This window comes from Columba livia, chromosome 2 (genome assembly GCF_036013475.1).
Source record: "Columba livia isolate bColLiv1 breed racing homer chromosome 2, bColLiv1.pat.W.v2, whole genome shotgun sequence".
In the NCBI taxonomy this organism is placed as follows: domain Eukaryota; kingdom Metazoa; phylum Chordata; class Aves; order Columbiformes; family Columbidae; genus Columba; species Columba livia.
This window is the reverse complement of record NC_088603.1, coordinates 162,358,366-162,380,555: the sequence shown is the minus strand read 5'-3', so window position 1 is coordinate 162,380,555 and position 22,190 is coordinate 162,358,366. Positions and strand designations below refer to the sequence as shown.

General features: G+C 60.8%; 1 protein-coding gene across 1 annotated transcript in view; it reads right to left on the bottom strand.

The window, feature by feature from the left end:
* CPSF1 (cleavage and polyadenylation specific factor 1) overlaps nucleotides 1–22,190 on the bottom strand; it is a 77,431-nt gene that overhangs the window by 1,000 nt on the left and 54,241 nt on the right. The window contains 12 exon segments of the mRNA XM_065053527.1: nucleotides 1,981–2,119; nucleotides 3,172–3,301; nucleotides 4,024–4,176; nucleotides 6,367–6,414; nucleotides 7,361–7,427; nucleotides 7,511–7,687; nucleotides 12,551–12,703; nucleotides 13,756–13,897; nucleotides 14,498–14,582; nucleotides 16,495–16,585; nucleotides 17,890–18,006; nucleotides 19,619–19,771. Of these exon segments, the coding sequence (XP_064909599.1) occupies nucleotides 1,981–2,119; nucleotides 3,172–3,301; nucleotides 4,024–4,176; nucleotides 6,367–6,414; nucleotides 7,361–7,427; nucleotides 7,511–7,687; nucleotides 12,551–12,703; nucleotides 13,756–13,897; nucleotides 14,498–14,582; nucleotides 16,495–16,585; nucleotides 17,890–18,006; nucleotides 19,619–19,771 (1,455 nt within the window).

Genomic DNA, 22,190 nt, shown 5'->3' with positions numbered 1-22,190 from the left:
GGATGGATGGGATGGGATGGGATGGGAGGGGATGGATGGGATAGGATGGGATGGGATGGGATGGATGGGGTGGGATGGGATGGATGGGATGGGATGGGATGGGATGGGATGGATGGGATGGGATGGGATGGGATGGATGGGATGGGATGGATGGGATGGGATGGATGGGATGGGATGGATGGGATGGGATGGGATGGGATGGATGGGATGGGATGGGATGGGAGGGGATGGATGGGATGGGATGGATGGGATGGGATGGGATGGGAGGGGATGGATGGGATGGGATGGATGGGATGGGATGGATGGGATGGGATGGGATGGGATGGGAGGGGATGGATGGGATAGGATGGGATGGGATGGGATGGGATGCATGGCATGGGATGGGGTGGGATGGGATGGGATGGGATGCATGGCGTGGGATGGGGTGGGATGGGATGGATGGGATGGATGGGGGTGGGCTCACGTGTGGGGCAGAGGCCTGTGGGGATGGGGGGGTGGAAGCACGGCTCTACCCCATGGCCCAGCCCCATAGACCTGACCCACAGCTCAGCCCCACAGCCCAAGCCTACATGTCAGCCCCACAGCCCAGCCCCATGGCTCCCTGCCCCATGGCTCAGCCCCATAGCACTGCCCCACAGCAGCCCCACAGCTCCCTGCCCCATAGCTCAGCCCCATAGCACTGCCCCACAGCAGCCCTACAGCTCCCTGCCCCACAGCACCCAGACCCACAGCAGCCTCATGGCTCCCTGCACTAAAGCCCAGCCCCATAACTCCACACCACAGCCCAGCCCCATGGCTCCCTGCCCCACAGCAGCCCCACACCCCTGCCCCGTGGCTTCTGGCCCCACACCTCAGCCCCATAGTCTTGACCCATGGCCCTCCCTCATGTCTCCCTGCCGCATAACCCAGCCCCACAGCCTCACTTCATAACCCTGCCCCATGACTCCCTGCCCCACACCTCAGCCCCATAACCCCACCCCACAGCCCTGCCCCATGGGTCCCAGCCCCACAGCCTCACTCCGCAACCCTGCCCCATGACTCCCTGCCCCACATCTCAGCTCTGCACCCCAGCCCCACAGCAGCCCCATGGCTCCCAGCCCCACACTTCTGCCCCACAGCCTCACTCCATAACCTCCACACCCCACACCCACAGCCCAGCCCCACAGCCCCATGGCAGCCCCATGGCCCAGCCCCACGGCTCCCAGCCCCACATGCCAGTCCCATGGCTCCCAGCCCCATGGAAGCCCCATGGCTCCCAGCCCCACGGCAGCCCCACGGCTCCCAGCCCCACGACTCCCAGCCCCATGGCCCAGCCCCATGGCTCCCAGCCCCACATGCCAGTCCCATGGCTCCCAGCCCCATGGCAGCCCCACGGCTCCCAGCCCCACGGCTCCCAGCCCCATGGCAGCCCCATGGCTCCCAGCCACACAGCTCCCAGCCCCACATGCCAGTCCCACGGCTCCCAGCCCCACATGCCAGTCCCATGGCTCCCAGCCCCATGGAAGCCCCATGGCTCCCAGCCCCACGGCAGCCCCACGGCTCCCAGCCCCACGACTCCCAGCCCCATGGCCCAGCCCCATGGCTCCCAGCCCCACATGCCAGTCCCATGGCTCCCAGCCCCATGGCAGCCCCATGGCCCAGCCCCACGGCTCCCAGCCCTACATGCCAGTCCCATGGCTCCCAGCCACACAGCTCCCAGCCCCATGGCAGCCCCACGGCTCCCAGTCCCATGGCTCCCAGCCCCATGGCAGCCCCATGGCTCCCAGCCCCACGGCTCCCAGCCCCACAGCAGCCCCATGGCTCCCAGCCCCACGGCTCCCAGCCCCACGGCAGCCCCATGGCTCCCAGCCCCATGGCAGCCCCACGGCTCTCAGCCCCACATGCCAGCCCCACAGCTCCCAGCCCTATGGCAGCCCCATGGCTCCCAGCCCCATGGCCCAGCCCCACGGCTCCCAGCCCCACGGCGGCCCCACGGCTCACGATGTCGGGGGTGGTGCCGATCTTCTTGGCCAGCTCGGCGCGCTCCATGGTGCTCAGGTACAGGTAGCGCTGCAGCAGCTCCCCGTCCAGCACGTTCCGCACCGCGTTCTGCAGCGCCCGCCGCTCCGTGTGCAGCAGCCTGGGGACAGGGGACATTGGGGACATCAGGGGACACTGGGGGGACACCGCGTTCTGCAGCGCCCGCCGCTCCGTGTGCAGCAGCCTGGGGACAGGGGACATTGGGGACGCTGGGGACACTGGGGAAACTGGGGGTACACCGCATTCTGCAGTGCCCGACGCTCTGTGTGCAGCAGCCTGGGGACAGGGGACATCAGGGACATCAGGGACATCGGGGACACCAGGGACACCAGGGGGACACTGCATTCTGCAGCACCTGCCGCCCCGTGTGCAGCAGCCTGGGGACAGGGGACACTGGGGACGCTGGGGACATTGGGGACATCAGGGACACTGGGGGGACACCGTGTTCTGCAGCGCCCGCCGCCCCGTGTGCAGCAGCCTGGGGACAGGGGACATTGGGGACACTGGGTACATCAGGGATACTGGGGACATCAGGGACATCGGGGGACACTGGGGGGACACCGCGTTCTGCAGCGCCCGCCGCTCCGTGTGCAGCAGCCTGCGTGGGGACATTGGGGACACCGGGGACATTGGGGACACTGGGGCCATGAGTCAGTCTATGGGTCAGTCTATGGGTCGCACCTGAAGGCCCGTGGGTTCAGCCCCACGTGACGGGCCAGGTGTGGGTCAGTCTATGGGTCAGTCTGTGGGTCAGTCTGTGGGTCAGTCTGTGGGTCGTACCTGAAGGCCCGTGGGTTCAGTCCCGCGTGATGGGCCAGGTGTGGGTCAGTCTATGGGTCAGTCTGTGGGTCAGTCTGTGGGTCGTACCTGAAGGCCCGTGGGTTCAGTCCTGCGTGGTGGGCCAGGTGTGGGTCAGTCTATGGGTCAGTCTATGGGTCAGTCTGTGGGTCAGTCTGTGGGTCGTACCTGAAGGCCCGTGGGTTCAGTCCCGCGTGATGGGCCAGGTGTGGGTCAGTCTATGGGTCAGTCTATGGGTCAGTCTGTGGGTCGTACCTGAAGGCCCGTGGGTTCAGTCCTGCGTGGTGGGCCAGGTGTGGGTCAGTCTATGGGTCAGTCTATGGGTCAGTCTGTGGGTCAGTCTGTGGGTCGTACCTGAAGGCCCGTGGGTTCAGTCCCGCGTGGTGGGCCAGGGCGCTGCCCAGCGCGTTCTGCAGCATCAGCAGCCTCCGGTAGGTTTTCTCCTGCATGGGCAGCAGCAGCCCCAGCCCCCCGTCCAGCGTCGCTGCGCAGAACCGGTCAGCGCCATTTGGGGGTTCGGGGGTTTGGGGTTCAGGGTTCACGGGTCCCCCCGTGTCCCCCCAAGCCCCCTGTCCCCTCAAGCCCCCGTGTACCCCCAAACCCCTGTGTCCCCCCATGTTCTCCCAAACCTCCATGCCCCATGTCCCCGTGTCCCCCTGTGACCCCCCACGTCCACCCAAACTGTGTCCCCCCAAACCCCCTTGTCCCACAAGCCCCCATGTCCCCATGTTGCCCCATGTCCCCATGTCCCCCCAAACCCTCATGTCCCGTGTCCCCCCGTGTCCCTGTGTCCCCCCAAACTGTGTCCCCCCAAACCCCCTCATCCCCCAAGCCCCCATGTTGCCCCATGTCCCCCAAGCCCCCATGTCCTCATGTCGCCCCATGTCCCCCAAACCCCCATGTCCCCCCAAACCCCCGTGTCCCCTCAAATCCCCATGTCCCCCCAAATTCTTGTGTCCCCCCAAGCCCCCATGTCCCCCAAACCCCCAATCCCCATGTCCCCCCATGTCCCCCCAAGCCCCACTGTGTCCCCATGTCCCCCCATGTCCCGGTGTCCCCCCATGTCCCCCCGTGTCCCCCAAGCCCCGTGTCCCCCCATGTCCCCGTGTCCCCCAAGCTCCCGTGTCCCCCCATGTCCCCCCGTGTCCCCCAAGCTCCTGTGTCCCCACATGTCCCCCCGTGTCCCGCCGTGTCCCCGCGTCTCACCGAACCAGGTGATGTGCTTGTTGTCCCAGGCGCTGGTCCTGCGGGGCCCGTCGCCGCCACCCCGGCACGGCGTGCGCCAGAACGTGTTCACGTGCGCGCCCACGTGGAAATCGGCGCGGCGCAGCAGCCGCAGCCCCCCGAAGCTCTCCTTGGCTGCGACAGCGACACGGCCTGTGGCCCCGTGTGCCCCGTGGCCCCTCCCCGCGTCCCCCCGGGTCCCGTGTCCCCCGCATCCCTCCATGTCCCCCCGTGGCCCATGTCCTCCTGTGTCCCTGCGCATCCTGTGTCCCCCATGTACCCCTGTGTCCCATGTCCTCCCATGTCCCCATGCCCCATGTCCTCTGCATCCCCCCCATGTTCCACGTCCCCTGCATCCCTCTATGTCCCCCTGTGTCCCGTATCCCCCTCTGTCCCATGTCCCATGTTCCCCACATCCCTCCATGTCCTCCCATGTCCTCCCGTGTCCCCGTGTCCTGTGTCACCCACATCCCCCCATGTCCCATGTCCTCCCATGTCCCCCTGTGCCCCATGTCCTCTGCGTCCCCCCGTATCCCATCATGTCCCCCCGTGTCCCCCCACATTCTGTGTCCCCCATGTACCCCCATGTCCTCCCATGTCCCAAGTCCCCTGCATCCCATCACGTGTCCCCGTGTCCCATGTCCTCCCGTGTCCCCCGCGCATCCTGTGTCCCCCACGTACCCCTGTGTCCCGTGTCCTCCCATGTCCCCCCGTGGCCCATGTCCCCTGCATCCCATCATGTCCCCCTGTGGCCCATGTCCTCCTGTGTCCCCCCATGTCCTGTGTCCCCCACGTCCCCCCATGTCCTGTGTCCTCCCATGTCCCCCTGTGCACCATGTCCTCTGCGTCCCCCCATGTCCCATGTTCCCCACATCCCTCCATGTCCCGCCATGTCCCATGTCCTCACGTGTCCCCCTGTGTCCTGTGTTCCCCACATCCTCCCATGTCCCATGTCCTCCCATGTCCCCCTGTGCCCCATGTTCTCTGCATCCCCCCGTGTTCCACGTCCCCCGCATCCCTCCATATCCCCGTGTCCCTTATCCCCGTGACCCATGTCCTCCCGTGTTCTGTGTCCCCCCATGTCCCATGTTCCCCACATCCCTCCATGTCCCCCCATGTCCCATGTCCTCACGTGTCCCCATGTGTCCTGTGTCCCCCACACCCTCCCATGTTCCATGTCCTCCCATGTCCCCCTGTGCCCCATGTCCTCTCCGTCCCCCTGTGTTCCGTGTCCCCCACATCCCTCCATGTCCTCCCGTGTCCACCCACATCCTGTGTCCCCCACGTACCCCCGTGTCCTCCCATGTCCCATGTCCCCAGTGTCCCAAGTCCCCTGCATCCCATCATGTCCCCCCGTGTCCCATGTCCTCCCATGTCTCCCGCGCATCCTGTGTCCCCCATGTACCCCTGTGTCCCGTGTCCTCCCATGTCCCCCCGTGGCCCATGTCCCCTGCATCCCATCATGTCCTCCTGTGTACCCCCATGTCCTGTGTCCCCCACGTCCCCCCATGTCCCCCTGTGCCACATGTCCTCTGCGTCCCCCCATGTTCCGTGTCCCCCGAATCCCTCCATGTCCCCCTGTGTCCCGTATCCCCCTCTGTCCCATGTCCTCCTGTGTCCCCCTGTGTCCTGTGTCCCCCCATGTCCCATGTTCCCCACATCCCTCCATGTCCCCCCGTGTCCCATGTCCTCCCATGTCCCTGCGCATCCTGTGTCTCCCATGTACACCTGTGTCCCGTGTCCTCCCATGTCCCGTGTCTCCCCATGTCCCATGTCCCTTGCATTCCATCACGTCCTCCCATGTCCTCCCGTGTCCCCCTGTGTCCTGTGTCCCCCTCATCCCCCCGTGTCCCATGTCCCCCTGTGTCCCGTTCCCCCCCATGTCCCATGTGCCCCCCCATCCCTCCATGTCCCCCCATGTCCCGTGTCCCATGTCCTCCCACGTCCCCCCGTGTCCTGTGTCCCCCACATACCCCCATGTCCTCCCATGTCCCCCGGTGTCCCATGTCCCCCCATGTCCTCCTGTGCCCTCCCATGTCCCCGTGTGTCCCCCACATCCCCCCCTGTGCCCCATGTCCTCTGCGTCCCTCCATGTCCCCTGCATCCCATCATGTCCCCCTGTGTCCCATGTCCCCCCATGTCTCGTGTCCCCTGTGTCCCGTGTCCCCATGTCCGCCGTATTGCGTCCCATGTCCCCCCATGTCCTGTGTCCCTGTGTCCCATGTCCCCTCCTCATGTCCCCCATGCCCCCCCCACATCCCCTGTGTCCCCCCGCTGTGTCCCCCACGTCCCCCTGTGTCCCTTCATGTCCCCCGTGTCCCTCACCTTCGGGCAGGTACATGTACACCAGCAGGTTGCGGTCGCGGTCGGACACTGCGGGACAAGGAGGTTTTGGTAAAGCGTCCCCAAACCCATGGGGGACGCTGGTGGCCCTGGTGGTGCCGGGAGCCTCGTGGCAACACCAGGAGCCCACGGCAGCACTGGGAGCCCAACGGCAACGCCAGGACCCACGTGGCGGTGCCGGGAGCCATATGGCAGCACCAGAGCTGTGTGGCAGCACCGGGAGCCCCATGACAGCACCAGAAGCCCCATGGCAACACCAAGAGTCCCCAGCAACACCAGGAGCCATATGGCAACACCAGGAGCTGCACAGCAGCACTGGGAGCCCTGCGGCAGCACCAGGTGCCATATGGCAACACCAGGACCCCACAGCAGCACCAGGATCTCGCCAGCGACACCAGGATCCATGTGGTAACACCAGGATCCACGCGGTAACACCAGGATCCATGTGGCAACACCGGGAGCCATGTGGTAACACCAGGAGTCATGTGGCAGCACCAAGAGCCACGTGGTAACACCAGGAGCCATGTGGTCACACCAAGATCCATGTGGCAGCACCAGGATCCATGTGGTAACACCAGGATCCACATAGTAACACCAGGATCCATGTGGCAACACCAGGATCCATGTGGCAGCACCAGGATCCATGTGGCAACACCAGAAGCCATGTGGTAACACCAGAAGCCATGTGGCAACACCAGGATCCATGTGGCAACACCAGGAGCCATGTGGTAACACCAGGATCCACACAGTAACACCAGGATCCATGTGGCAGCACCAGGATCCACGTGGCAACACCAGGATCCACATGGTAACACCAGGAGCCACGTGGCAACACCAGGATCCACATGGTAACACCAGGAGCCACGTGGCAACACCAGGATCCACGTGGTAACACCAGGAGCCACGTGGCAACACCAGGATCCACGTGGTAACACCAGGAGCCATGTGGCAACACCAGGACCCCCCCATGCCGTACCCAGGAAGCCCAGCTGGCCGCTGTCCACCATGAAGTCCACACTATAGACCTCCAAGGGCTTCGCGTCCTGCGGGAAACAAACCCCCGGTTCAACCCTGGCACTGTCACCACCGTCCCCAGGTGTCCCCGCAGTGTCCCCACGCGTCGCACCCGGCTGACGAGGGACAGCGTCTTGCTGCCCTCCTGGTAGCGCAGGAGGCAGATGCTCTTCACCAGGTCCCCGGCCAGGATGAAGCTCTTGACGCTGATGAGCTGGTGGATGTAGAGCTGGGTGTCGATGAACGCCATGCCCGTCAGCTCCCCCGCACGCAGGCTCCACAGGAAGATCTGTCACCAGAGAGGGGACAAGTGACACCATGACCCCCCCATGGGGTCACCAAGCCCATCAAGGGGTTACTGATCCCACCTGGGGATCACCAACCCCATCAAGGGGTCACCAAACCCCTCATGGGGTCACCAAACCCCCCAGGTGTCACTAAGGGCCATGTCCATCAGCTCCCCTGCATGCAGGCTCCACAGGAAGATCTGTCACCAGAGAGGGGACAAGTGACAAACTGACACCCCATGGGGTCACCAACCCCATCAAGGGGTTACTGATCCCACCTGGGGGTCACCAAACCCCTCATGGGGTCACCAAACCCCCCAGGTGTCACTAAGGGCCATGCCCATCAGCTCCCCCACGCGCAGGCTCCACAGGAAGATCTGTCACCACAGAGGGGACAAGTGACACCATGACTCCCCCATGGGTCACCAAGCCCATCAAGGGGTTACTGATCCCACCTGGGGGTCACCAACCCCATCAAGGGGTCACCAAACCCCTCATGGGGTCACCAAACCCTCCAGGTGTCACTAAGGGCCATGACCATCAGCTCCCCACACACAGGCTCCACAAGAAGATCTGTCACCAAAGGGGGGACAAGTGACAAACTGACACCCCATGGGGTCACCAACCCCACCTGGGGGTCACCAACCCCATCAAGGAGTCACCAAACCCCCCAGGTGTCACTAAGGGCCATGGCCGTCAGCTCCCCACACACAGGCTCCACAGGAAGATCTGTCACCAGAGAGGGGGACAAGTGACACCATGGTCCCCCCATGGGGTCACCAATGCTGGCTGGGGGTCACCAAACCCCTCAAGGGGTCACTGATCCCACCTGGGGGTCACCAACGCCATCAAGGGGTCACCAAACCCCTAAGGGGTCACCAAACCCCACCTGGGAGTCACCAAACCCCCTGGGAAGATTTGTCACCAGAAGAGGGACAAGTAACATCCTGACCCCAGCATGGGGTCACCGACCCCACCTGAGGGTCATTGATCCCACCTGGGGGTCACCAACCCCACCCCACCAAGGGGTCACCAAACCCCCCAGGTGTCACTAAGGGCCATGCCCATCAGCTCCCCTGCATGCAGGCTCCACAGGAAGATCTGTCACCACAGAGGGGACAAGTGACACCATGACCCCCCCATGGGGTCACCAAGCCCATCAAGGGGTTACTCATCCCACCCGGGGGTCACCAAACCCCTCATGGGGTCACCAAACCCCCCAGGTGTCACTAAGGGCCATGCCCATCAGCTCCCCACACACAGGCTCCACAAGAAGATCTGTCACCAAAGGGGGGACAAGTGACAAACTGACACCCCATGGGGTCACCAACCCCACCTGGGGGTCACCAACCCCATCAAGGAGTCACCAAACCCCCCAGGTGTCACTAAGGGCCATGGCCATCAGCTCCCCACACACAGGCTCCACAGGAAGATCTGTCACCAGAGAGGGGACAAGTGACACCATGGTCCCCCCATGGGGTCACCAATGCTGGCTGGGGGTCACCAAACCCCTCAAGGGGTCACTGATCCCACCTGGGGGTCACCAACGCCATCAAGGGGTCACCAAACCCCTAAGGGGTCACCAAACCCCACCTGGGAGTCACTAAACCCCCTGGGAAGATCTGTCACCAGAAGAGGGACAAGTGACATCTGACCCCAGCATGGGGTCACCAACCCCACCTGGGGGTCATTGATCCCACCTGGGGGTCACCAACCCCACCAAGGGGTCACCAAACCCCCCAGGTGTCACTAACGGCCATGCCCATCAGCTCCCCTGCATGCAGGCTCCACAGGAAGATCTGTCACCACAGAGGGGACAAGTGACACCATGACCCCCCCATGGGGTCACCGACCCCATCAAGGGGTTACTGATCCCACCTGGGGGTCACCAAACCCATCAAGGGGTCACCAAACCCCTCATGGGGTCACCAAACCCCCCAGGTGTCACTAAGGGCCATGCCCATCAGCTCCCCACACACAGGCTCCACAAGAAGATCTGTCACCAAAGGGGGGACAAGTGACAAACTGACACCCCATGGGGTCACCAACCCCACCTGGGGGACACCAACCCCATCAAGGAGTCACCAAACCCCCCAGGTGTCACTAAGGGCCATGACCGTCAGCTCCCCCACCCACAGGCTTCACAGGAAGATCTGTCACCAGAGAGGGGACAAGTGACACCATGGTCCCCCCATGCGGTCACCAAGCCCATCAAGGGGTTATTGATCCCACCTGAGGGTCACCAACGCCATCAAGGGGTCACCAAACCCCTAAGGGGTCACCAAACCCCCTGGGAAGATCTGTCACCAGAAGAGGGACAAGTGACATCTGACCCCAGCATGGGGTCACCGACCCCACCTGGGGGTCATTGATCCCACCTGGGGGTCACCAACCCCACCAAGGGGTCACCAAACCCCCCAGGTGTCACTAACGGCCATGCCCATCAGCTCCCCTGCATGCAGGCTCCACAGGAAGATCTGTCACCACAGAGGGGACAAGTGACACCATGACCCCCCCATGGGGTCACCGACCCCATCAAGGGGTTACTGATCCCACCTGGGGGTCACCAAACCCATCAAGGGGTCACCAAACCCCTCATGGGGTCACCAAACCCCCCAGGTGTCACTAAGGGCCATGCCTATCAGCTCCCCACACGCAAGCTCCACAGGAAGATCTGTCACCACAGAGGGGACAAGTGACACCATGACCCCCCCATGCGGTCACCAAGCCCATCAAGGGGTTATTGATCCCACCTGAGGGTCACCAACGCCATCAAGGGGTCACCAAACCCCTAAGGGGTCACCAAACCCCCTGGGAAGATCTGTCACCAGAAGAGGGACAAGTGACATCTGACCCCAGCATGGGGTCACCGACCCCACCTGGGGGTCATTGATCCCACCTGGGGGTCACCAACCCCACCAAGGGGTCACCAAACCCCCCAGGTGTCACTAAGGGCCATGCCCATCAGCTCCCCTGCATGCAGGCTCCACAGGAAGATCTGTCACCACAGAGGGGACAAGTGACACCATGACCCCCCCATGGGGTCACCAAGCCCATCAAGGGGTTACTGATCCCACCTGGGGGTCACCAAACCCCTCATGGGGTCACCAATCCCCCCAGGTGTCACTAAGGGCCATGCCCATCAGCTCCCCCACCCACAGGCTTCACAGGAAGATCTGTCACCAGAGAGGGGACAAGTGACACCATGACCCCCCCATGGCGGTCACCAACCCCATCAAGGGGTCACCAACCCCTAAAGGGTCACCAAACCCCCTGGGAAGATCTGTTACCAAAGGTGGGACAAGTGACATCCTGACCCCACCATGGGGTCACCAAACACCCCTGGGTGTCCCCAACCCCTCCCCAGGTGTCCCCAAGCCACCCACAGCCTCCACAGGAAGATCTGCTACCTGGCGGGGGACAAGTGGCACCTCGGCTCAGCCCAGGGGTCCCCAAAGTCCCCTGGGTGGCCACATGTCCCAAGGTGGGGACAAGTGACATCCTCAACCACCCAGTTGGCCCAGTTCTGGCCAACGGTGGACACCAAGTCCCCAACCTCGCCAGTGTCCCCAGCCCCCTGGTGTCCCCTGACACCCCAGGTCACCTTCTGGCCAATGTCCCCAAACCCCCCAGGTGTCCCTAACCCTGGTGAGCTACTTGTCTATGGTGGACATCAGGTCCCCAACCCCCCAGGTGTCCCCACTCCCCTTGTGTCCCCAGGTGTCCCCAGTGACCTTCTGGCCAACGGTGGACACGAGGAAGCTGTGGCAGTGACAGGGCTGTCACCAGCCCCTTCTGGCCCATAGCCCCTGGTGTCCCTGGTGTCCCCAGCCCCCCGAGGTGTCCCCCAGTGACCTTCTGGCCCTTGGTGGACAAGAGGCAGCCATGGCAGTGACAGGGCTGTCACCAGCCCCTTCTGGTCAATGTCCCCAGGTGTCCCCAGTGTCCTCAGGTGTCCCTGGTGTCCCCAGCCCCCCGAGGTGTCCCCAGTGACCTTCTGGCCGACGGCGGACACAAGGTAGCTGTGGCAGTGACACAGGGCTGTCACCAGCCCCTTCTGGTCTATGTCCCCAGGTGTCCCCAGCCCTGCGAGGTGTCCCCAGGCCGATGTCCCCACCTCGTGTCCCCAGGTGACCTTCTGGCCCATGGTGGACACAAGACAGCCATGGTAGTGACAGGGTTGTCACCGGCCCCTTCTGGCCAATGTCCCCAGGTGTCCCCAGGTGTCCCTGGTGACCTGTCTGACAGCAGATGCGAGGCAGCCATGGCAGTGACACAGGGCTGTCACCGGCCCATTCTGGCCAATGTCCCCAGGTGTCCCCAGTGTTCCCAGGTGTCCCCGATGTCCCCAGCCCCCAAGGAGTCCCCCAGTGACCTTCTGGCCGATGGCGGACACGAGGTAGCCGTGGCAGTGACACAGGGCTGTCACCAGCACGTTCTGGCCAATGTCCCCTGGTGTCCCCAGTGTCCCCAGCCCCCCGAGGTGTCCCCAGTGACCTTCTGGCCGATGGTGGACACAAGGTAGCCGTGGCAGTGACACAGGGCTGTCACCGGCCCCTTCTGATCTATGTCCCCAGGTGTTCCCAGCCCTGCGAGGTGTCCTCAGGCCGACGTCCCCACCTTCCGGCCCATGGTGGACACAAGGCAGCCATGGTAGTGACAGGGTTGTCACCGCCCCCTTCTGGCCAATGTCCCCAGGTGTCCCCAGGTGTCCCTGGTGACCTGGCTGATGGCAGACGCAAGGCAGCCATGGCAGTGACACAGAGCAGGGCTGTCAGCAGCCCATTCTGGCCAATGTCCCCCGGTGTCCCCAGTGTCCCCAGGTGTCCCCAGTGTCCCCACCCCCCAGTGGTGCCCCCAGTGACCTTCTGGCCGATGGCGGACACAAGGTAGCCGTGGCAATGACACAGGGCTGTCACTGGCCCCTTCTGCTCCTTCTCGTACAGAACCTTGAACTTGTTCTTGGTGAGCGGCTGCCCCGGCTCCGGCACCACCTCGATCACGTCCATGATCAGGATCTGGGGACGGGGACACCGGGGACATCGGGGTCACCAGTGGCACCTGCAGCCCAGGGGCATGACCAGGGTGTCCCCTGAGTGTCCTCCAAGACTTCTGAGTGGACCCTGAGACCCATGAGTGTTCCCTAAGATTACTGGGTGTCCCCTGAGTGTCTCCTGGGACCCCTGGGTGTCTCCTGAGACCCTTGAGTGTCACCTGAGTGTCCCCTGAGACCCTTGGGTGCCCCTGAGTGTCTCCTGGGTGTCCCTTAAAGCTCCTGGGTGATCATTGAGTGTCTCCTGGGACCCCTGGGTGACCCCTGAGTGTCACCTGAGTATCCCCTGAGACCCTTGGGTGTCCCCTGAGACCCCTGAGCGTCACCTGAGTGTCCCCTGAGACCCTTGGGTTTCCCCTGAGACCCCTGAGTGTCACCTGAGTGTCCCCTGAGACCCTTGGGTGTCCCCTGAGACTCCTGAGTGTCACCTGAGTGTCCCCTGAGACCCTTGGGTGTCCCCTGAGACTCCTGAGTGTCACCTGAGTGTCTTCTGAGACCTTTGGGTGTCCCCTGAGTGTCTCCTGGGTGTCCCCCAAGAATCCTGGGTGATCCCTGAGTGTCTCTCTGAGTGTCCCCTGGGTGTCCCCTAAGACTCCTGAGTGTCCCCTGGGTGTCCCCGAGACCCCTAAGTTGTCCCCTGGATGTTCCCTAAGTGTCCACCAAGTGGCCTGGATGTCCCCTGAGATCCTTGGGTGTCCCCTGGGAGTCCCCTGAGACCCTTGCAAGGCCCCTGGGTGTGCCCCAAGCCTCCTGGGGGTCTCCTGAGTGTCCCCTGGGTGTCCCCCAAGACTCCTGGGTGTCCCCTAAGACTCCTGGGTTTCCCCTGGGTGTCCCCCAAGCCCCCCAGGTGCTCTATGAGTGTCCCCTGGGTGTGCCCCAAGTCTCCTGGGTGTCCCTAAGACTCTTGAATGTCCCCTGAGTGTCCCCCAAGCCCCCAAGGTGCTCTCTGAGTGTCCCCTGGGTGTCCCCTGAGCATCTCCCAAGACTCCCGCGTGTCCCCTGGGTGTCCCCACTGACCCTGCCACGGCAGGTGACCTCCTCGCCCTGCATGAGACACGTCCCCACGGCCACGTAGCCCTTGAGCCCCGACACAGTCTCCTGGCTGCGCAGTGACACCGTCTTCATGCAGGTGACATGTTCCCACTCCTCCAGCTCGATCCTGGGTACAAGGGGACACACCCGCACTCAGGGGGACACCCCAGGCTGGGGACATGGGGACACTGCGCAGTGCTCACTGGGTGTTTGGGATGGTCTGGGGGACATGGGGACACTGCGCGGTGCTCACTGGGTGTTGGGGATGGTCTGGGGGACATGGGGACATTGCGCGACGCTCACTGGGTGTTGGGGATGGTCTGGGGGACATGGGGACAATGCGCGGTGCTCACCGGGTGTTGGGGATGGTCTGGGGGACATGGGGACACTGCGCGATGCTCACCGCGTGTTGGGGATGGTCTGGGGGACATGGGGACAATGCGCAGTGCTCACCGGGTGTTGGGGATGGTCTGGGGGACATGGGGACATTGCGCAGTGCTCACCGGGTGTTGGGGATGGTCTGGGGGACATGGGGACATTGCACAGTGCTCACCGGGTGTTGGGGATGGTCTGGGGGACATGGGGACATGGGGACATTGAGTGGTGCTCACCAGGTGTTGGGCATGATCTGGGTGACAGGGGGACATGGGGACATTGCGGGGTGCTCACCAGGTGTTGGGGACAGTCTGGGGGACATGGGGACACCGGGACATTGCGTGGTGCTCACCGCGTGTTGGGGATGGTCTCCCAGCTCACCGGGGAGATCAGCTGGATGGAAAATGCCTCCTGCTGCGGGGGCACGTACCTATCATCTGGGGACAGGGACACGCGTCATGGGGACACGGGGGGACATGGGGACACACAGGGCTTGGGGAACAAGTACCAGTCATCTGGGGACAGGGACATGGTTTGGGGAGACATACGAGGCTTGGAGGGGACATGGGGGCAGGGCTCAGGGGGACATGGGGGTTGAGGGGGGACATAGCGCTTGTCTGGGGACATGGGGCTCAGGGAGGGGGTGACAGGGCTCAGGGGGTGACAAGGGGACATGGGGTTATAGGGAGGACATGGAGGTTGTGGGGGGTGACAGTAGTGACACGGGACCCAGTGGGGTAACATAGCCTGGTGAGGGACACGAGGCTCAGGGGGGTGACATGGAGATTGGGGGGGTGACAGGAGTGACACGGGGCTCAGGAGGGTGACAGTGCTTGTGGGGGAAATGGGGATTGGGGGGTGACAGGGCTGGGGGGTGACAGGAGTGACACAGGGCTTGGGGTGGGGACACAGAGATTGGGGAGTGACAGGAGTGACACGGAGCTCAGGGCAGGACATGGAGATTGTGGGGGTGACAGGGCTGGGGGGTGACAGGAGTGACATGGGGCTTGGGGGGGACATGGGGATTGGGGGGTGACAGGAGTAACATGGGGCTCAGGAGGGGACATGGGGATTGGGGGGGGTGACAGAAGTGACATGGGGCTATAGGGGGGAGATGGAGATTTGGGGGAGGGGACATGGAGATTGGGGAGGTGACAGGGCTGGGGGGTGACAGGAGTGACACGGGGCTCAGGGGGGACATGGGGCTCGGGGGCGAACATGGGGATTGGGGTGGTGACAGGAGTGACACGGGGCTCAGGAGGGTGACAGTGCTTGTGGGAGGACATGGGAATTGGGGGGGTGACAGGAGTGACGCAGGGCATGGGGTGGGGACATGGGGATTGCGGGGGGTGACAGGAGTGACATGGGGCTATAGGGGGGACATGGAGATTTGGGGGGGGACATGGAGATTGGGGTGACAGGGTGACAGGGCTGGGGGATGACAGGAGTGACATGGGGCTTGGGTTGGGGGACATGGAGACTGGTGGGGTGACAGGAGTGACACGGGGCTCGGGGGGGGGACATGGGGATTGGGGGGTGACAGGAGTGACATGGGGCTCAGGGTGGGGACATGGAGACTGGTGGGGTGACAGGAGTGACATGGGGCTCAGGGCGGGGACATGGGGATTGGGGGGTGACAGGAGTGACATGGGGCTCGGGGGGGACATGGGGATTGGGGGGTGACAGGAGTGACATGGGGCTCAGGGCGGGGACATGGGGATTGGGGGGTGACAGGAGTGACATGGGGCTCGGGGGGGACATGGGGATTGGGGGGTGACAGGAGTGACATGGGACTCAGTGGAGTGACAGGGCTTGGGGGGTGACATGGGGATTGGGGGATGACAGGAGTGACATGGGGCTCAGGGTGGGGACATGGGGATTGGGGGGTGACAGGAGTGACATGGGGCTCGGGGGGGACATGGGGATTGAGGGGTGACAGGAGTGACATGGGGCTCAGTGGAGTGACAGGGCTTGGGGGGGGACATGGGGATTGGGGGGTGACAGGAGTGACACAGGGCTCAGGGGGGGACACGGGGATTGGGGTTGACAGGAATGACACGGGGCTCAGGGGGGTGACATGGAGACTGCGGGGGGTGACAGGAGTGACACGGGGCTCGGGGGGGACATGGGGATTGAGGGGTGACAGGAGTGACATGGGGCTCGGTGGGGGACATGGGGATTGGGGGGTGACAGGAGTGACATGGGGCTCAGGGGGGGACACGGGGATTGGGGGGTGACAGGAGTGACATGGGGCTCGGGGGGGTGACATGGAGACTGGGGGGGTGACAGGAGTGACACGGGGCTCGGGGGGTGCCAGGGTGGTGGCAGTGCCGCTGTGCCGGGTCTCACCGCGCTCGATGCTCTCGAACTCCTTCTCCTCGCCCGTCATGCGGGGGATGCGGGTGCAGGGGTTGATCACGCTGGTGGCCACGGCGTAAACCTGACGGGGACATTTGGGGACAGTGATGTCAGCACCGGGATGTGGAGAACACTATATGTCGCGATATGTCACGATCTGTCGCGATCTATCGTGATATACACCACGCTATGTCGCGATGTGTCACAATACGCTGATATGTGCCCCGATGTGTCGCGATACACCGCGATATACGCTGATGTCACGATGTGTCACAATATGTCGTGATACACCGCGATATTTGCCACGATATGTGTCACAAAATATCACAATATGCTGTGATATACACTGTGATATGTCGCAATATGTTGCGATATGTCGTGATATGTCATGGTATGCTGTGATGTGCCGCGATATACACCGCGATATGTCACGATATGTCACGATATGTTTTGGTATGTCGTGATATGCCACGATAGACGCCGTGATATGTTGCGATATGTCGTGATATGTCATGGTATGTCGTGACGTGCCGCGATATACACCGCGATATGTCACGATATGTCGCCATATGTTCTGGTATGTCGTGATGTGCCACGATAGACACTGTGATATGCGGCGATATGTCGTGATATGTGGCGGTATGTCGTGATGTGCCGCAATATGTCGCGATGTGTCGCGATATGTTGTGATATGTCATGGTATGTCGTGACGTGACGTGATATACGCCGCGATATGTCGCAATATGTTGCGATATGTCGTGATATGTCATGGTATGCCGTGATGTGCCGCGATATACACCGCGATATGTCATGATATGTCACAATATGTTCTGGTATGTCGTGATGTGCCACGATAGACGCCGTGATATGTCACGATATGTCGTGATATGTCATGGTATGCCATGCTGTGCCGTGATACATCACAATATGTTGCGATATGTCGTGATATGTCGTGGTATGTCGTGATATGCTGCAATCACCACGATATGTCACAATATGTCGTGATATGTTCTGGTATGTCATGATGTGCCACGATAGACGCCGTGATATGTGGCAATATGTCGCGATATGTCGCAATGTGCCACGATATGTCGCAGTGTGCTGCGATATGTCGCGACATGTCATGGTATGTCGTGACATGCCGCGATATGTCGCAACATGTTGCGGTATGTCGCGACATGTCATGGTATGTCGTGGTGTGCCACCATATACGCCACGATATGTCACGATATGTCGCGATATGTTCTGCTATGTCGTGATGTGCCGCGATATACGCTGCGATATGTCCCGATATGTCCCGATATGTTCTGGTATGTCGTGATGTGCCGCGATAGACGCCACAATATGTCACGATATGTCGCGATATGTCGTGACATGTCGTGCTACCTTGGACTCGACGTGGTAGGCCACGTAGTGCGCGGTGCAGCGCAGCGGGATCTTGCGCACGGGCCAGGGCGCGTCGTACGACAGGTACGCGGGGAGGACGCTGATCCGCAGCTCCCCCTGCGCCCCAAAACCACCAAATACAACCCCAAAATCCCAAACAACACCCCCCAAAAACAAACACCCCCCCCCAAATCCCCAATCCTGCCCCAAAATAACCCAAATGTCCCCCAAAATACCTCCCCCCAAAACCATCAAATCGCCCCCAAAAGCACCAAATTTTACCCCAAGAAGAGCAAATCCCCCCAAAAAACCCAAATCCCAAGGGATACCCCCCCAAAAAATCACATATAATCCCCCAAAAAATCACAAGTAACCCCCCAAAACACCACAAATAACCCCCCAAAAACCACATATAACCCCCCAAAAAACAAATAACCCCCCAAAACCACAAATACCACCCAAAATGACCCCCCAAATAATCCCAAATAAACCCCAAATCCCCCCAGATGCCCCCAAAGACTACCCCAAACCCCAAATAAACCCCGAATCCCCCCTCAGAAACACCAAATAAACACAAACCCCCCCAAACTGCCCCCAAATAAACCCCAAATCCTCCTAGAAAACCCCCAAATAAACCCCATATCCCCCCCAAAACCCCCAAATTGCCCCCAGACCCCAAATAAACCCCAAATCCCTTAAGAAAAGCTCCAAATCCCGTCAAATCCCCCCAAAATGTGCCAAAACAAACCCCAAATCCCCTCGGAAAACCCCCAAATCCCCTCGGAAAACCCTCAACCCAACTCCAAATCCCCCCACAAAACCCCCAAATCCCTCCCTACACCCCCCAAATAACCCCAATCTCCCCCCCAAAACCCCCAAATTGCCCCCAAACCCCAAATGAACCCCAAATCCCTTCAGAAAAGCCCCAAATCCCCCCAAAACAAACCCCAAATCCCCTCAGAAAACCCTCAAACCAACCCCAAATCCCCCCCAAAACCACCAATCGAACCCCAATTTCCCCCCCAAAACCCCCAAATTGCCCCCAAACCCCAAATAAACCCCAAATCCCCTCACAAAATCCCCAAATAAACCCCAAATCCCCACAGAAAAACCCCAAATCCCCCCAAACAAACCCCAAATCTCCTCAGAAAACCCCCAAATCCCCTCAGAAAACCCTCAACCCAACCCCATATCCTCCCCAAAACCCCCAAATAACCCCCCAAATAACCCCCAATCTCCCCCCCAAACCCCGAAATTGCCCCAAACCCCAAATAAACCCCAAATCCCTTCAGAAAAACCCCAAGTCCCCCCAAACTGCCCCCAAACAAACCCCAAATCCCCTCAGAAACCCCCCAAATCCCCTCAGAAAACCCTCAATCCAACCCCGTATCCTCCCCAAAACCCCCAAATAACCCCCTAAAACCCCCCAAATAACCCCCAATCTCCCCCCCAAAACCCCCAAATTGCCCCCAAACCCCAAATGAACCCCAAATCCCCTCAGAAAAACCCCAAATCCCCCCAAACTGCCCCCAAGCAAAATCCAAATCTCCTCACAAAACCCCCAAATCCCCTCAGACAACCCTCAAACCAACCCCCATTTCCCCCCCAAAACCGCCAAACAACCCACAATTTCCCGCCAGAAAACCCCCCAAAACCCCTCCAACCCCCCCCCCAGACCCCCCCAAACCCCCTGAGACCCCCCCAAAACCTGTCCCCCCCCCCGTCTGACCTGCCTGTTGAAGTAGAGGAAGCCACGGGGGCAGTTGACGTTGTGGAAGGGGGCGAAGGAGTCGACGGGGCCGTCGATGGCCATGGGGTGCAGGCGCAGCGCTCCCCGGCCCGTCACCAGCAGCCAGTGCGGGTTGGGCCCACAAATGAACACCTTTTGGGGAAAAATTGGGGGTTTGGGGGGTTGGGTGGGGTTTGGGGGTCATTTGGGGGGGTTTTGGAGGGGAAATTGGGGGTTATTTGGGGGTTTTTGGGGGGTTTTTTGGGGGTTTTGTGGGGGGATTTGGAGTTGGGCTGAGGGTTTCCTGAGGGGATTTAGGGATTTTGTGAGGGGATTTGGGGTTGGTTTGGGGGCAGTTTCGGGTTTTTCTGAGGGGATTTGGGGTTTATTTGGGGTTTGGGGGCAATTTTGGGGTTTTGGAGGGGAAACTGGGGTTTATTTGGGGGTTTTTGGGGGGTTATTTGGGGGTTTTGTGGGGGGATTTGGAGTTGGGCTGAGGGTTTTCTGAGGGGATTTGGGGTTTGTTTTGGGGCAGTTTGGGGGGATTTGGGGTTTTTCTGAAGGGATTTGGGGTTTATTTTGGGGTCTGGGGGCAATTTTGGGGTTTTGGAGGGGAAACTGGGGTTTATTTGGGGGTTTTGGGGGGTTATTTGGGGGATTTGGGGGGGGATTTGGGGTTGGGTTGAGGGTTGTCTGAGGGGATTTGGGGGTTTTGTGAGGAGATCTGGGGTTTGTTTTGGGGTAGTTTGGGGGGATTTGGGGTCTTTCTGAGGGGATTTGGGGTTTATTTGGGGTTTGGGGGCAGTTTTGGGGGGGAGATTGGGGGTTTTTGGGGGGTTTTGGAGGGTTATTTGGGGGATTTGTGGGGGGATTTGGAGTTGGGTTGAGGGTTTCCTGAGGGGATTTAGGGATTTTGTGAGGGGATTTGGGGTTGGTTTGGGGGCAGTTTCGGGTTTTTCTGAGGGGATTTGGGGTTTATTTGGGGTTTGGGGGCAATTTTGGGGTTTTGGAGGGGAAACTGGGGTTTATTTGGGGGTTTTTGGGGGGTTATTTGGGGGTTTTGTGGGGGGATTTGGAGTTGGGCTGAGGGTTTTCTGAGGGGATTTGGGGTTTGTTTGGGGGCAGTTTGGGGGGATTTGGGGTTTTTCTGAGGGGATTTGGGGTTTATTTGGGATCTGGGGGCAATTTTGGGGTTTTGGAGGGGAAATTGGGGGTTATTTGGGGGTTTTGGGGGTTATTTGGGGGATTTGGGGGGGGGATTTGGGGCTGGTTTGAGGGTTTTCTGAGGGGATTTGGGGTTTGTTTTGGGGCAGTTTGGGGGGATTTGGGGTTTTTCTGAGGGGATTTGGGGTTTATTTGGGATCTGGGGGCAATTTTGGGGTTTTGGAGGGGAAATTGGGGGTTATTTGGGGGGTTTTGGGGGTTATTTGGGGGATTTGGGGGGGGGATTTGGGGCTGGTTTGAGGGTTTTCTGAGGGGATTTGGGGTTTGTTTTGGGGCAGTTTGGGGGGATTTGGGGTTTTTCTGAGGGGATTTGGGGTTTATTTGGGGTTTGGGGGCAATTTTGGGGTTTTGGGGGGAAATTAGGGGTTATTTGGGGGTTTTTGGGGGGTTTTTTGGGGGTTTTGTGGGGGGATTTGGAGTTGGACTGAGGGTTTTCTGAGGGGATTTGGGGTTTGTTTGGTGGCAGTTTGGGGGTATTTGGGGTTTTTCTGAAGGGATTTGGGGTTTATTTGGGGTTTGGGGGCAATTTGGGGGTTTTGGGGGGGAGACTGGGGGTTATTTGGGGGGTTTTGGGGGTTATTTGGGGGATTTGGGGGGGGATTTGGGGTTGGTTTGAGGGTTTTCTGAGGGGATTCAGGGTTGGTTTGGGGGGATTTTCGGGGGGGAAATTGGGGGTTATTTGGTATTTTTGTGAGGGGATTTGGGGTTTATTTCGTGTTTGGGGGCAATTTGGGGGTTTTGGGGGGACTGGGGGGTGGCAGATTATTTTGGGGTTGGGGGTCATTTTAGGATTGAGGGCTATTTTGGGGTTTGGGGGTCATTTTGGGGTTGGGGGTCATTTGAAGGTTGGGGGTCATTTTGGTGTTGGGGGTTATTTGGGGGTTGGGGGGTCACTTTGGGGTTGGGGGTCATTTTGGGGTTGGGGTTTTATTTTGGGGTTGGGGGCTTATTTTGGGGTTGGTGGTCATTTTCGGGGTTGGGGTCATTTGGGGGTTGGGGTCATTTGGGGGTTTGGGGTAACTTTGGGCTTGGGGGATTATTTTGGGGTTGGGGGATCATTTTGGGGTTGGGGGTCATTCGAAGGTTGGGGCGCATTTGGGGGTTGGGGGTTATTTTGGGCTTGGGGGATATTTTGGGGTTGGGGGGTCATTTGGGGGTTGGGGTTTTATTTTGGGGTTGGGGGTCATTTTGGGGTTGGGGTTCATTTTGGGGTTGGGGTTTTATTTTGGGGTTGGGGGTCATTTTGGGGTTGGGGGGTCATTTTAGGGTTTGGGTTATTTTGGAGTTGGGGGGTCATTTTGGGGTTGGGGGGTCATTTGGGGGTTGGGGGTCACTTTGGGGTTGGGGG